Raw genomic sequence first — 9,733 nt, 5'->3', positions numbered from 1 at the left:
TATATATAATGTACTATGAGAAGAAAAACAGCAGGATACTGGCATTAAAACAGATCCATCTGTAGCCTATGGGAGCAGCTAATGAGCAGACATTAAGAGTCTGAAGAGTTCCTGTTTTATTTGTTTAATGATATTTCTTTATATTCAAATATAAGTGTATATGTATTGTTTTCTAAAGATTAATGATTCAGTGGGGTTGAAGAAAACATTTAGATCGTTATTCCTTTCACATTTGAATTCAATGCCCCTGATAACTTGATATATTTGAGATGTCACACATAGCTCCACGCTTTCCTCCACCTTTTTTGGGTCTTAAACTAGTGTACCATGCGCCATATCATACCGTTCACGGTAATACCGGTATAATGTTAGGATATAATATATATAAATATAAAGATATAATGTTACTGACCTCGAACTGATTTTATGTGGTACACGGCGTCCGAAAATCTGTCAAAAAATGTTTTACTACGAAGCTACGAACCTGCACCGCTTGATGGATTGTCGGAGCATTACGGCTATTGTAGGCAGGAGCCTCGCGGAGTGCTATGTACTGTGCTTCAACATAATATTACCATATTGTGTGTGTATAATCTAGGTTTTGTGGAAATTATACATGGCTGAGGATATGTCGGCCAATTTCCACTGGACATGCCTTTTAGTTAAACTTTCAGCAAGGAATTTGCATTTGCACTGTTAAATTTTTATATAACTTTAATGCACATAAAAAACAGCTGCTTGTTTAAGTGAAAATATATTGATGGGTTGTGGATGTGGAGTTGTAAAGTATTTTGTCTCGCGTCATTTATATCGTCAGTTATATCGTTATCGTAAATTTTAAAATATTATATCGTGATAAATATTTTTGGCCATATTGCCCTGCCCTAATACCATGTATAGTATGCTATATATTTTGTTAGTGTTTATTACTGTTTTCATTTTATTCATTGTTTAGCTTATCAGATAGAAAAACACATCTGCATCATGAATATTTGGTCCAACTTTATGGATACAAAAGTCACCTGAACCTGATTCTTCAAGTCAGTTTTACTTATGAGGACAAAATAAATAATGGACATGACCTTATGAACAAGAATGAACACAAATTCCCCCAGACATGCAATCTATAAGAATGAGTGAGAAAATCATAAACCTCCCCAACCCTCTTGTTCAACCTGAATGAGTTACCCAGCAGCTACAGTCTGGCACAAATGAGACTGCAGAAACATCAGGGCAGAGGAAAAATACCACCAGCAGCTTCTTGCCCTTTCTCCTTTCCCTTTTTAACCACACAGACATTAATAATTCATTTGATATATTCTGCATGGTGATAGCTTGGTCACTGAGGAGAACAATGCAGAAGGTTTTGACTGTTTAACAATTAGCTGTACAAATCTCGTTCACATCATAATGCTGCTTAAGTTTAACAGATGTGAGCAGTCCCAATGACATATTCAATTTTTTGTACATAAATTATCTGGATTATATTAAAACACACACACATTGGGTTTCAGGATTAGCGAGGTTCAGTTTTTTACTCTTAATGTATTTGAGGTGTAGCGCCTGTGCTCCAATGACCAGTAAAAAAGGCTACACTTGTGAAAAGACTAAGTCCTGCATTTCAATACAATCAAAGCTAAAAATGATAAATGACTCTTTATCAGGAGCAACTATGACTAAAGAAATATGGAGGACGGGTATTGTTTGTGTACAACAATGAAATAAAACAAAACACATTATTCCTTTACTTGAAATTAAAACAGCCCATGAGAAAGATTTACTTACTCAATGGCTCTGGCCCCACTGTGCCTTTGATTCCCTCCTTGTGCCTAACCCAACAAATTATCACTGCTCATGAGTTATGCACCAACCTATCACACTAAACACAGCCCAATCAGCAGCACTGCAGGGTAGGCCAAAACTTTGTTTAATTCCTTAGAGTCTTTTCAAAGTAAAAGCCATCTAGTGCATCAACTTTTACCATCTTGTTTTTGGAAAAGCTGGAAACAGCCATGACTGCTCTTCATGCTATGAAATACCCAGATATTGCTGAACCATTTAATAATATATATAACTGATAGCCAAACTCAGAGAAATAACACCCTAATCATAATGGGCCAAGATGATCTTCTAAGGGTTTTTTTTTTTTTGGCATGTTTGCATGGGCAGCACGGTGGCACGGTGGTTAGCACTGTTGCCTCACAGCAAGAAGCTCCTGAGTTCAATTCCACCATCAGGCCGGTCTTTCTGTTCTCCCCGTGTTTGCGTGGGTTCTCTCCGGGTACTCCGGCTTCCTCCCACCGTCCAAAGACATGCAGCTTGTGGGGATAGGTTAATTGGATAATCCAAATTGCCACTAGGTGTGAATGTGAGTGTGAATGGTTGTCTGTCCCTGTGTGTTAGCCCTGCGACAGACTGGCGACCTGTCCAGGGTGTACCCCGCCTTTTGCCCTATGACAGCTGGGATAGGCTCCAGCGCCCCCCGCGACCCTGAAAAAGGATAAGCGGAAGCGAATAGATGGATGGATGGATGTTTGCATTTATTAAATAGTAAAGCAGTGAAAATGGACAGAAAAGGGGGAGAGAGAGAGAGAAGAGGGAAGACATGCTACAAAGGTCCATGGGTTACTTGAAGCCAGGCTGCTGCACTCTGGCCACGAGGTTGTCTGCTCACCCGCTGAGCTAAAGAGGCAGCTGAGCTTTTAAAGTAAATAACCTTTTCATTGTTAAGCCGTGCACAACACATCTCCCAAACTCTCCTGTCGCTGTCTGTTTTATACACCTAAACATCCTCAAGCTGACAGTCAGCTGCTGCATAAGGAAATCCCAAAAGACTTCAGCTAAATCTATCCGATCTCTCCGATGTTTGCATCTCCTCGAAATCACAACAAAACACACGAGCAAGAAAATAGTAACAACTGTTTCATTTTCAAGGCTCTTTCCATTAAAAAGTAGGTGATTACAGCAAATAACAATATCATAATGTTAACAAAGTAAATAAAGGTTCACTGTAATAGTTACTAATTATATAAAGTATATTTAAGGGCTGCATGGTGGTGCAGTGATTAACACTGTTGCCTCACAGCATACACCTCCTTTTCCACCATCAGGCCGGTCTTTCTGTGTGGAGCATGTTCAACCCGTGTTTGCGTTCTCTCCAGGTACTCCAGCTTCCTTCCACAGCCCAGAGACATGCAGTTAGTGGGGTTAGATTAAATGATGTTTCTAGGTGCCCGAATGGTTGTCTCTATGTGAGGCTAACGGTCTCTTGCCTCTTACCCTAAGACAGCGCTCCCATACCCCCGGGTCACAGACCTGTACTGGTCCGTGAGTTGTTTGGTACCTGGCCGCGAGAGATAAGGCTCGGGTGTGAAATTTATGGTTTTCAGGGTTTTTATCATTAGCTCTGTCTTTTCCCGTGTTGTAGTCGTGTGTCTTATTTTGAAAGAAATATTTACGCATTACCATAGCGACCAGAGAGCATTAAAGGAGGACGTTGCTCTCAATGTTGTTGGCGCATTTCAGGAGGACGCTGCTAATAAATTTACACAATTACACAGTGAATTCACATTTATTATTATATTTACAAAAGACCACAGTTTTTGTCTTGGTTGTATCATTTTATTTTGTCGTATTTGTCCGCGACACCTGAAAGGCCGGTCCGTGCAAATATTGTCTGACATTAAACTGGTCTGTGGCGCAAAAAAGGTTGGGGACCGCTGATTTAAGACAGCTGGGATAGGCTCCAACCCCAATGTGGGCCTGAATTGAATAAGCGGAAGAGAATGGATATTTATGAAGCTAACTCATTGGTTAACATGTCTGAGAAGTCAAAAAACAGACAGCAGTATTTGGAATGAACATGCAAAAGCAGTGATGTCCCTTATCACCTGCCAGGAATATTGTCCTGGTAACTCAGAGAGACTTCTCTCTTCCAAAATAAAAACAGTTGGCTTGTAAAAGGCTGGATTTTAGGATGAAAAGATACTGTAGCAGCCAATCAAATAAGACTGCATGTATGCACAAAAAGCAGCATTTCCACCTGTTCTACATTTACAGCATTGAGGAAAACTCTGTGAAACAGCATTTAAGCTCTGGAAAGACAATAAAATTTCTGCAGTGAGACACGAGCGGATGAGTTGTTGAAGGTGTGTCAGCAGCTCTTTCAGCCATTTACAGACTGATGAGTAAAACCCTCAAGCAGCACACTCTATTGATTTCACCAGTCAGCCATCTAATGATAAAAAAAAGCGATCATAAAAACGTTCTTGCTGTAGTCAGGGGAAAACCTCTATCACTGCATTGGCCTGCCAGCACTGACTGGGTGATATTTGATTTTTAACAATTGTATATTTTTTTAAAACTCATCAGCTGAACGCCTTGCAATGATCATGTGACCACAGACATACTGGAAAAGCATATAGATGGCATTTGAAAGTGTGCAAGTATATTCAAAGGGGAACGGTGACCTTTTATAATATTAACTGTCTTCATGAAGCCGTAACAGCAGGCTGACAGTCAAAGTATCACCTGGGGCTGGTTTTCAGGGACTTTTTTTTAAATGATATTCTCACTGATTTTATGTCTCCACTGACACGTTTTTCTTTCCTGCTATAAGAAGAGAAGTTTTTTTCTTTTAACAGCCCCTCCTGTTATGAGAAAGCGCTTCTACAACATGAAAAATGAGGAGTGGAAGGCCATATCCAAACAGGACATGGCTTGTAAAAACACCTTGAATTTTGTTTTTGTGGTTGTGGAAGCATCACGGATAATATTTTTAAACTTCACTGTAACTATTTTTTTTTTTTCCTGGATTCAATGGAAAAGAAAATCCAAGTACTGTATAGAGTGGGTTCTTTAGAGCTCAGCAGGGATATTATTTGTGTGAAATAAAACCTTTGAATCAATGTCCCACAACACCAGATTAGCTGGAAATTTCCATCAATCCACTTCCACGTAGTGGAGCCTGTCCCTGCTCCATAGGGCAAGAGGTGGGATTATACAGAGAGACAGACCATTCACACCTACGTCCAACTTAGAACCACCAATTAACCCCACAAACTGCGTGTCTTTGGACTGTGGGAGAAAACCAGAGTACCCAAGAGAACATTCAAACACCCTACAGAAAATGGAAATGTGGTATGTGGTTTCAGGAAAACTGAAGATTTTTAAATGCACAAAGCAAAAACAAACAATTTGCTTCTAGGAGGACTTTTGGTGTAAGTTCACTTATAATCAGCTCAGCAAAGCATAACCTCAAATCTTATTCAGAGTTCAGCGAACTGATGAAAACTAAGCCAAGTCTTACACGAGTCTCAGATGTCTGCACTAACAATCTAGTAAATGAACAACTGAAAAAACTTATGGGTTGCCAATACATCTGAGACTTTCACCTGGTCTTGTCCACCTTCCACCATCTCCACTGAGCCTAATATGATGTGTTCTCTGGCACCACCCACAGGAGAACATCTCCAGATTTTTCATTCACCCAAAAGTTTAGTTTGAAACAGGCATTTGATTAAAATAACTTTTTTATTTAATTTAGTGCAAAATGCTTCAGGCTCACGTGCTGATGGAGCTGAAAAATGATCCCCCAAAAAATCCGCAGAGCATCATGGGTAAGGGGTGAGATGGACAGAAGAGTCCGGAACAAGATCAGCCTCATCTGTTCTCTGCATCACTTTCCAAACAATTACTTAACAGATTTTTCAGCACTAAAGGGAACGGGAGTTACTTAATTTATCACCTTCTTGTTTTAAGCCTGAAACCTGATGACTGCAGCCTCCTGTGGGCTCTTTAAAATTAAAGTGCTGACTAAGACTTAATGCCACACACACAAAAAACACATTGAATCATCTTGACCTTTTCCCACTCTCCTCTTTCATCCCAGCCAAGTTGTTAGCTGGACTGTGGTATCTGCCCAGTATGGCTGCCTGAAGGCAGATACCACGGGAGCACCTGAAGAAAAACTAAAGCCATCGTGGGACTTTATTAAAACCCACTTTTAATAGATTATTCCAAAGTTAACAGCTCTGATTTAATTTTCAGAGAACTGTGTGACAGGCTATGAAACTTGTTACTGTTTAATTTTTATTAAAGCCAAATGAAAGAAATAATACATTTAAAGTCTTTTGTTTTTTTTAATCCGTTGTGCTGTAAGAGCTCATCCTACCAACACATTCCAATGTCCTTAAAAATGACAGGAGCTGCTTAGCAGTACTCAGCTTCCAGCTGGAAATACAACCCCAACTCCAAAAAACTAGGATGCTTTTTAAAATATAAAACAAAACAGAATGCTGTGATTTGCATATCTTGTACTGACTGGGTAGGCAGAGAGCTCAGGCCGGAAAGGATGAGCAGCAGGTTAGAGCGATTGAAGATAGAGAGGGAAATGTACTAATGAGTGAAGCGTGTGTCCTGAGAAAATGTTAGGAGTGTTTTGAGGAGCTGATGAATGAAGTAAATGAGATAGAGACAAAGGTGGATGGAGGAAAGTTAACGAATAAGGAAGTGAAGAGGAACAATAAGGAGGAATCGATGGCAGCTATGAAGAGTAGAGGTTAGAGAGGCAAAACTGAGATGGTTTGGACATGTGCAGAGGAGGGATAGTGGATATGCATGAGCAAACAAAGAAGGCTTCAGCGACGTTTCATAGATTAAGTGAAACAGAACATGCAGAGGGCTGGAAAGTAAAACAAACTGCTAAAGGAACTTTTGTTAACTGGTCAGTACCATGATTGGATATAAAATTAGCATCTTAGGGAGGGAGAGTTTCTCAGAAGTGATGATAGGCAGAGGTTCACCTCAATCTGCAAAAAAACAATGTCTATAAACTGTAGAACGGAATTGAAAGAGATGCTGTCGGAAATCACAGCATCATTTTCTAGAAATCGTTGTCTGTGAGCAGAGTTCACCATGCCAGCCACAAATCCAGGTTGCAAAGAAGAAGCCATGATCCATTTTTTGGAATTGGGGTTGTATACCCATCATTACTCACTGAAGTTCTACATAAACACACTTCGGCTGCTGTCATCATTTAAATGTAAGTTTACATTTGTAAATGTAAAACGTAAATTTGAATTTTGCTGGTTTTTTGGCTCTCCTTGTGCCCTTGATGGAAGAGTGATTGGCGTGTTTTCAGGCTTTTATCCTGGGACAGAACATTTTGGCACTGGTGAAGTTGTCAGTGTTACCGATGACCACGCTCACTTCTATAGGGCACATAAACACCAAATCTGAAAGTGATGTGAGCCAGGTGCTGTGAATTTTGCAGTCACTAACCTCGGTTCAGTTGAATAGTTATGGGAGATTTCGGATTTATGTGACAGCACTCTCCTCCACCATAATTAAAATATCAAATATCAAATGAATATGGTTTTGGAAAAAAATATTCCAGCACTCCAGCAGAGCATCAGAGACTTGGACAATCAATGCCAAGGTGCACTGAAACAGTCGGTGATGGATTTTGTTCCATCCTGAGATCAATCCTGAGGTGTGGAGGAGCTGACAGGCCAGAGAACAATGTACAACATCAACATCTTTTGCTACTCACATCATCCCAGACAGTTTCATTTGTGATTTCTTAAACAGAAAAAAAACGAAATAACACGAGAGAAACTACAACAATTTTTTTTTTTTGACTAAGGGCAAGCGACAGAAACACCTTTCCGGAACCATCTTTTTGACCTCAATACCACCACACAGCCTGAACCTCCTCAGTTCACAAGTCATTCCGGCCAATTACCCGGCAGACGTTTTTGGGAAGATAAAGGAAAGCAATCAATCTAATAGAGACGAGAGCGCGTTTTCAGGCCGGTGCCAAGACAAGGCGCAGTTTACGAGAAAGATAGCTTTTTTCCCTCTCGTGCAGAAACAACACAAAAAAAGCAGTCAACAGTGATGCAGAGTAATACCTAGCAATTTAAGGAAAGGGGGGCACGTTTTTATTATTTAACCAGGCAGATCGTTCATTCTGTCTAACTAAACCTAACGCAGATACAGCATTACATGACGGAGCATGCTATAAAAAATTCAAACCACTGTGTAGTCCTTTCAGTCTGTTCCCGTGTAATAATAATAATAATAATAATAATAATAATAATAATAATAACTTCAGTTTATGACAAAAAAACTTTATTTAAAAAAAACTGGCGACATAATGGCCTCGCATAAACTCAATAATTTAACATGAAAAGTTAAAGGCGATGCGTAAACTGTAACTGTTGAGGGACCTTAACGCAAACAAAATCCAATGTGATTGGAAAATATTCTCATTTCTGAAATCAGCTTCTTTTTTATCTCTTGCTTGGGTTTGACGGGCATCAGCTGATGAATAATATTGGGTTCACGTTGCCTCACACGGGGAGCAAACAAATAAATGCAGGTATAAAGTGACTTTATGTGATTATATCCTCCAAACCTCCCTCGTTGCACTGATATAAAACACACACACACACACACACACACACACACACACACACACACACACTGTATTCCATCAAAGTCCTGGTCCAAGCGATCTGGTAAAACCAAACCCAAAGCAAGCTTCGCTCCTACGCGTGGACTCACCACTTGAACGCCGGACTATGTTCTCCAGAAAAGTGTTTTGCGGTGCCACAAGCCCTCTCTTTCCCCCGGGCATCCTGCTGCGGGCGGACGGAGCTGGTGTCTGTGGCGGTGTGTCTGCTGCTGGGATGTCGGTACTGACGCTGGCTCTCAGTCGGACCGATGGGGAAGCTCATTGTAACCGTGCGCTCTGGATGCTCGGTGCGCACTGAGCCACAGCAGCGGCGCTACATCCCGCTGCCTGCACGGAGCTCCAGGACGCATGCGTGTCGGCTGCCGAGTGCTCGCTCTTCAAAATAACGATGTACTGTAATGTTTGTGTAATAAATGCTGTTTACTGGCTAATATTTAGCAATAAGTGGAACCTTTATATATTTATCACACATTCGGTTTGCATCGTTAGTAACGCAGATGGCAATATCAGACTAGTTATGTTTTTCATTTGCATTTTGATGAGATTTTCTAAACAATTTACATAACTGCTCATTAGAATTAAAATTATTTGGCACTAGAACTGCAGCTTATTTATTTCTTATTGTTCTGATTAGGGTTAATCTGCCAAGTGTTTTCCTCTGTTGACTAATTTATTGTTTGCTCTCCAACATCACAGAAATTGGTGGTAATCAGTCATAGTTTCATGCATTTTAAGATTGAAGAAGAATTTATGAAAACAGAAAATCAGCCCAGACTGAAAGAAAGCAGCAAATACTTCCAATGGAGAAGCTGGAACCAGAGGACCAAAAGGTAGCTGTAGATTATTAATAAATCAGCTATACTTGGTCAGTTTACAGACATCAAGTTTTAATGGCAATTTCTTTCAAAAGATCTATTCATAAAAGCGTGTTAAAACCATAATACAGTTCTTTTTAAGTTGATTTCATAGACACGTCCATCTACGGTTATAGGATACACAGCATCGACAGTCTACAGATCAAGAATATAAGGTTAACAATTTAACTGTTTAGGCACCAGAAAGGAAAACTTAAATGTTGGTCTACTGGAGCAGAGGGCCCAACTAGAGGAAGGAGGAAGGTATAATGAGTTAAACCTGGCAGGTTTTCATCGACAAACTTGTAACACAGCAGGAATTAATGCCAGGAGAAATAAAGAGCCAAGTGAAACAAACAACCACAAAATTCCCCTTTTTAACTTTATTTCAATTCATGCT

General features: G+C 40.1%; 1 protein-coding gene across 1 annotated transcript in view; it reads right to left on the bottom strand.

Moving 5' to 3' along the window:
* Positions 1 to 8,641, bottom strand: part of kcnh5b (potassium voltage-gated channel, subfamily H (eag-related), member 5b) — a 190,369-nt gene extending 181,728 nt beyond the window's left edge. Inside the window, exon 1 of the mRNA XM_005728589.1 lies at positions 8,569 to 8,641. Within this exon, the coding sequence (XP_005728646.1) occupies positions 8,569 to 8,641 (73 nt within the window). The remainder of the gene's footprint in view (positions 1 to 8,568) is intronic.
* Between the last annotated feature and the right edge of the window lie 1,092 nt (positions 8,642 to 9,733).

This window comes from Pundamilia nyererei, unplaced genomic scaffold, assembly GCF_000239375.1.
Source record: "Pundamilia nyererei isolate P.nyererei 1_Seehausen unplaced genomic scaffold, PunNye1.0 scaffold00029, whole genome shotgun sequence".
Taxonomy (NCBI): Eukaryota; Metazoa; Chordata; class Actinopteri; order Cichliformes; family Cichlidae; genus Pundamilia; species Pundamilia nyererei.
The sequence above is the reverse complement of the archived record's forward strand: the minus strand, read 5'-3'. Positions and strand labels throughout refer to the sequence as shown.